The sequence below is a fragment of the Lottia gigantea genome (assembly GCF_000327385.1).
Source record: "Lottia gigantea unplaced genomic scaffold LOTGIsca_68, whole genome shotgun sequence".
In the NCBI taxonomy this organism is placed as follows: domain Eukaryota; kingdom Metazoa; phylum Mollusca; class Gastropoda; family Lottiidae; genus Lottia; species Lottia gigantea.
Window position 1 is genome coordinate 238,221 of NW_008710315.1, and position 7,148 is coordinate 245,368.

The 7,148-nt window shown below is 35.6% G+C and overlaps 1 protein-coding gene across 1 annotated transcript; it reads left to right on the forward strand.

The window, feature by feature from the left end:
- Positions 1–437: 437 nt before the first annotated feature.
- LOTGIDRAFT_167627 (hypothetical protein) lies at positions 438–5,403 on the forward strand (the record flags this gene model as incomplete). The annotated part of the gene is made up of 4 exons (XM_009065133.1): positions 438–569; positions 946–1,626; positions 1,896–2,052; positions 5,219–5,403. 4 exons carry the CDS (start codon positions 438–440, stop codon positions 5,401–5,403), a joined length of 1,155 nt encoding a protein of 384 aa, XP_009063381.1.
- Positions 5,404–7,148: the final 1,745 nt, after the last annotated feature.

Sequence of the window (7,148 nt, forward strand, 5' to 3'; positions counted from 1 at the left end):
ATCATAACTCTTAATTTGTTATATATATAGTTGGGGTACAATTGGTGATGCAAACGTCGGTGCTCCCTCTGTACCGACACTGGCGCTGCACTGCATTTGAATTGAATGGCTAATGGCAATTCACAATGCTAAACCATTATGAACTTCGTACTTATACTTGACTGCAATAGCCACCTCTCTTGTATCACAAATGTTAGTTAATATAGCGATTTGGTTGGATTGTATAAGATTTCCAAGACTCCAATTGGCTGTAGTCTCTGATGGCCATTGTAGTCAAGGTATAAGACAAAGTTTGAAATAATTTGACATTGTGAAGATGCTGCTAAGTGCGATAAAATAGTTATTCCGAAATTCCATCCGTTCAGGTCCATTCTTTAGCCAGACAGAAAATAGAACAAGGGCGACCGAAGGCAACTACGATTATTAAACGCTTCAACATGGAAATGTGTGAAAGTCCGATGACCATGATTAGGTTATCGTCACTTACAAATCCAGTTGACCAAGCTGTAACATGGGTACGGATAATCCGGGAAAGATCAATGCCAAAAGATTTGGCCAACGGCCAGCTGGTAGAAAGGACCCTAGTGCTCAATACATCAATTAGAGCGATATCAGTTAAAATTGTGCTCAATACATCAATTGTAAAGCGATATCAGAGTTAAAATAGTGCTCAATACATCAATTGTAGAGCGATATCACAGTTAAAATAGTGCTCAATACATCAATTGTAGAGCGATATCACAGTTAAAATAGTGCTCAATACATCAATTGTAGAGCGATATCACAGTTAAAATAGTGCTAAATACATCAATTGTAGAGCGATATCACAGTTAAAATAGTGCTAAATACATCAATTGTAGAGCGTAAAGAAGTATTAAGTCAAAACACAGAGATGGCGAAGCGAGAACTGTTTTAATATTATTTCAATATTTATATTATATTTAGATTATCACAAGTTGTTCTCTAACCAATGTATCTGTCAAGACAGTAGAATTGTGTGAAGAAGAAACCAGATCGTCCGTAGTTGTATCTAAAGTGATGTCAAAAAGGACAGAGCTTCATTATAAAAACCGACATTGTATGTTATGTAATGGTGAAGACGAAGACGACATTGTTTATTGGTCCACAATGGTTGGAACCAATAACCGTAGACAAAGGCCTAACAGTGGGCAAGACATAGTAGAATTATTCAACAATCCTGTAATGATTATCCCTCCAACTAATTCAAGAGAAATTATATGCTTTCCAAACATGATATCGTCCTGTGTACCTTCTGCTACTCAGGAAGAACAACGCTTTTGTCGAGAAAATGCATTATCGCCCATCAGATACACAAATTCAATGTATAAAAACAAATTTTGTCTTAATTGCAATGTTATTATAGAGTCAACTGAGAGTTGCTTCACGGCAGTACGGAACGATATATTTTATGGTATACAGGCTCAATCTTACTCTTTTTCCATGGTATTTAATTGGAAGCAAAATAGAGAATCGTTTGTCATTCTGAATTCTAAAATGAGTTTAGTTAAAGATTTATCTTGTACTTTTGATGCCGATCAAAATTTAAAAGAATGTAAAGTAAGGAACTGTGTCGGTACTCTGCCAGTAGTCAATAATACTTGCCAGGTATTACCAAATCATTTTGGTTGTATGAGTACTTTTTCAAGATTAATTTCACCGTTCCTTCCGAATCATCTCATGAGATGACAAAAGCAGTAGAATATATTTCCTCCGAACTCGTTCAGTTAGCTGCCAATTTCGAACGTATGAATAATGTAAGAAAATACTATAGTAAAAATGTAACGCTATTAAATATAACTCTAGTTGATGATCAGATAACAGGTTTAATTATACTCTCTAGAATGGCTTACTATTTGTGTGATTCTCAATTTCAGCTTATATCATACACACAATATTTTGAGTATTTAGATACTAATTTGGCATTCAATCTAACTGGGAGCATTTCTACAAAGAGATACAGGGTTGCCTGCTATGAATGGTGTAGTATCCCGAAGAAAATAAAAGATCTGAGTTACTACCGTACCTTTACAGGTAACAGGGAAGTGGATCTTGGTTCGACGTCCTCTGTTACTAAACTAACACAAATATCTGTAAACGTAGTAATTTTGATTGGTATTTTGGTGGCCCGATTGCCATAAACGGTGGTACGTACTTACTAAACCTTGAACCGACCAGAAACGATCAGGGAAAACGGGAAACGACCATGAACCGAGCAGCAAAACGACCAAGAAACGACCTCAATCTATTTGCATTGAATACCAAGCAGGCCAATTCATTTGAGAAAAGTGCATTTTATTGACCTATTATTGGTTTCCTGGTTCAAGTGTAAGTGAGTACGGGTAACAATATGTACACAAAGGCCAAATAGATCCAGAATTATCTATATATTCTCTATAACATTGTAAATTAGATTGCTGTTGAATTATTCCCATCATTGCTGTTTTTTCCTGTGATTAAATGTGTTTTTTTTTTAAAACATGAACCGAGCAGAAACGACCAAAGAAAACGTGAAACTACCAGGAACCGAGCAGAAAAACGACCAACAAATGACCTAAATCTATTTGCATTGAATATCAAGCAGACCAAAAAAGTAGTTACTTTTCAAAAAAAAAAGGCATGAAGTGCATTTTTATACGCCCACAAGATATGTGGAGCGAATATTGCCGTCACCCATGTCGGTTCGTCCACAATTGCTCGTAAGCACTCTACAAGACACCATTCTTTACGGATTTTGACGAAACTTGCTGAAATCGTTTATTATCACCCAAGGATGAAGCCTATCGAAAATCGATAAAATCATTACGGATTTCGAGTGTTCGTAATCACCCAAGGATGAACCCTATTGAAAATCAGAAGAATCAAAAAATATTTAGTATGAGTTATTGCCCTTGTTCTTGAAAGAGCGTTCCATTTTTAGCTCGTAATCACTCTAGAAGGCACAATTAATTCTTGACAGATTTTGATGAAACTTAGTGTGAGAGTTTGTTATCGCCCAAGGATAAACCCTATTGAAAATCAGAAGAATTGAAAAATATTGAGTACGAGTTATACTTGAGCTTTCACGAGCTAAAGATTGAACACGTTTTCAAGAACAAGGGCAATAACTCATACTCAATATTATTTAGTATCGCCCTAAAGAGTTCAAAAGAAGTGTATGATTTAAGGTTGAATATTTCATACTGGTGATTGTTACTGTACTGCTACATATTTTTATTCAAAATCAAAGCTGCCAGTGGGCGTTTATTACTTTGCCTGGCAAGCTATCTTATTGACTATTGTTGGTTTCCTGGTCGGTTCAAGTTTAAGTGCGTACAGGTAACAAATGTGTACACACAACGGTGAAACAGATCCATAATTATCGACTATTTTCTATAACATTGTAAGATTGTTGTTAAAGTATTCCGATCTTTGCTTTTTCCTTTGATTAAATGTGGTTTTGTGAGTTGGTTTTTTTAATATTTGGGTGTACGCAAATGAAATGTTTGTCATTCTATGTAATGGTATCTTTACAATGCCAAGCTATTACAAACTGTCAGTGATGCAGGTTGGAGGGGCTGACATGGAAAAAGCGTCTAGTTGTTGGGATGAGACAATAAACCGAGACCCCGTGTGCTGCATTTAAAACCGTGATATTAGAAAGGTGAATATTGCGTTAGACAAAGTTCGTAAAAGTTTGACATCGTGAAGTTTGTGTATGTTACCATGATGATCCATCCAAAATTTAAAAGAATGTAAAGTAAGAAACTGTGTCGGTACTCTGCCAGTAGTCAATAATACTTGCCAGGTATTACCAAATCATTTTGGTTGTATTGAGTACTATTACAAGATTAATTTCACCGTTCCTTCCGAATCATCTCATGAGATGACAAAAGCAGTAGAATATATTTCCTCCGTGTGCTACTGGCTTGATATTAGAAAGGTGAATATTGCAGTCAAGGCGGCAGTCAAGGCGTTAGACAAAGTTCGTAAAAGTTTGACATAGTGAAGTTGGTGTGTGTTACCATGACGATCCATCACTAATTCCGCCCATTTTTCGTCCTACAGAAGCCTCTGACGCCCAGACTTTACCTGTCTATGACACTTTCAATGAGATAACAACGATTCGGCATATTCGATCTTCAAGACTCAAACGACTTTACAACCAAAACAAATTGGCAACACTCACAAGTTTTGTCAGTTTATATTTGATATTTTTATATTTAAGTTATATTTATCGATTTTTCAAGTAAAGAATTAAAATTCGAAGAAATTGATAAAATGATTGAATTTGAAAATGGCACAAGGTAAAGTACACGATTTCGGATGATTATCTTTCATACAGTCCATACATGACATGCTAATTGAACAGTGGGCAACAGCTGTTGACTGCGAGCTGTAAAACATACAGTCGAATTTCCCATGCGTGTCGCTCTGTACCGCTCAGCTTGCGGTGTACACAGCTGAGCATCTGTAAATTGAAATGCAGCCCTGTTTTCAACGTTTTTCTGGCGAATTCTGATATCGGATCTTTGATCGATTGCATTACCCCCCTTCCTCTATAAATTCTTGCTACTGACTGAATAGAGCTACTTAAATCATAATCGTCACCCCCAAAAAAAAGTTACCGTCGGAATGTAAAACCAATGCTATATATGCTTAAAGCATTCCCGGATTCATCCCTTTGTGTCGACAGTTGATAGGTTTTTTTTTTTGTTTCTTACTTTGTTTTGTGTTTTTTGTTTTGTTTTGTTGTTTTTTTGGTGTACATGAGTTGTGTAAACTGTTATTTTCATGAAGCACAGTTCCCCTGTGTACTCATCAAAATTAACGTTCATCCCACAGATCGAACTAGCGTAGAATTAGGATTTGACACAATTTACCTCATTGAACACTGCCTAAACTACCAACATAACAATCTATAATTTCAACAATTCTTGAACCATCTGTTCGGAATCGATAATGTATGTGAATGTTTAACATATAGAATATTTTGTTACAACGACTTAAATATAAGAACAACATTATTTATATTAGAGCAATAACTGCTCTCTGTGACAAATATTAGCTATTTTCAAAATATATATGAAGGTAAGAGCACATTATTTTAAATTTTAAGCTTGTATAACATAAGTAGGCCCTACAGTTCACTCGTTGATACGTTAGTTCGATCTTGTTATTTACTCGTTGAATTGAAATAATTCCTTATAAATGTTTACAGGTGGCGGTGCCTCTCGACACTCGGGTACAAATAGTGGACAGATTCACACAATGGGGGTAAAACTGTCGAGACTGAAAAGTTTAAAATGCGGAAACTCTATTCCTTATGATGAAATATCAGTGACGGATCCAAAATCCCATTTTTGTGGAAATCATTTTAAAAGTGTAATAACATTGAAAGAATAGTCTTTCAAATGCAGGAATTTAAGCCTTCAAAATAAGACCTTCCACGGTCCTGGGGGAGGGAGGTGTCAGGCAAGGCTCAATGACCCACCCCCTAAATCTGTGGTTACAGCGAACTGAGATGTGCAGCCTTCTCCAAAAAGAGACTATGAATGTATATCGTACCATGCTCCTCTTGAAAATTACTGAACCAAACCTTCATTAATATGTGCTTATGTTATTCATACATAGCAAGATAATAGCGATATACCCCTTAACAAAAGGTCTAGCTTTAAACAATATTCTGGGACACTGATTTTATCACTGGATCGAGACGTTTTTATTAACTTTTCATCTACTCTTCGCCATACTAAAATAGGTGGATGTAAAAAAAACCGAAAAATTTACTTAAAATATCGATTGTGTAGTTGTTGACCGAAGTGGAAATATTTGAGGTACAAAGGTCTAGTTAATAGTGTATATAATATAGTATTGGTTGTTAATTTCACTTGAATTCCAACAGTTTTTCAACAGTTTTCGATTTCGAAATATATAAACTACCGATTCGAACCGCAAAACGAAACTCGAAATCCAAATAACATATCAGCGAAACATTATTAGTAGTTAATGAACTTTTCACATGTGGAAGTATATCAATCATAAGTGAGTAAGTATTTCATACACTAAGCGTGCTCTGTCTGGTGCCACATTCGTCATAGCATCTTTCGTTATTGCTGCTGGAGGATTCTGCTGAATATTTGTAAGAAATTGTTTTGTTGTGATGTCTCGTATGCTACAAATTGTGCACTTTAAGGATCCCTCGGTAGTTTGAAATCAAAAGATGGTAAGCTAATCATCGCATTATCTACAGGTGCTGAACGTTAAAGGGATTGTAAAGAAATGTGTATTTGGGACACTGACAGCATCAATGTGCACCACACCATTCAACTTTTCAATCCGACGTCTGTGGTTCATGCAATACCACTAAAACTAAGTGTTTGATGTAGTCACTAATCGCAAAATATGCTTTTATTTACGCCCTTCGAGATTAGTGACGTCATCAAACACTTAATGTAGTGTGATTGCAGGGTCCACCGTTAGAATGGTGCAAATAATTTGTTTACAATCCCATTAAAGGGACAAGTGTGCCATTTTGTGGGGTTGATTTTAGTCTTTAATATATACAAATAGTTTTCAATCACACAATTCCTATAAAAATACTCAAAACTATGAATTTTACTCACTACTCCTATCTATGTCTTTTATATATATTACAGAGTATCTTATCTTGACGAATCGTCATTGTAACATTCAAACGCAGATAATTCTGGACACACATGGATTTGAAGACTCACATTTCGACGGTGAGATGTGAACACTGTTACCGATTAGCTCAGCTAAAAAATTCCAGTTTCTGAGACTACAGTTTGATTCGTCAAAAATTATGGTCTACTTGTCTCTTTAAGACATCAAACTCATTGCGTAGCAATTCGTTGGTAAATCACTTTATGTAAACTTGCTAAAAACGCTGACTAACATTGTACTTTTTGCACCACCCTTGGCTATATAACTTTCTGTCCACTTGATGGTCAACTTGACAACAATATTTATAACGTGTGATAAATTAACTAGAAAATAAAAGTTCGTGTAAGAAGGTTATTGATATATTCTGCTTCATAAGTCGATACATCACATTGGACAAATATACAGCGACTAGAGCTCTTGTGAGTAAATTTATATTATTTTTTTGACAGCAATTGGGAAAGGAG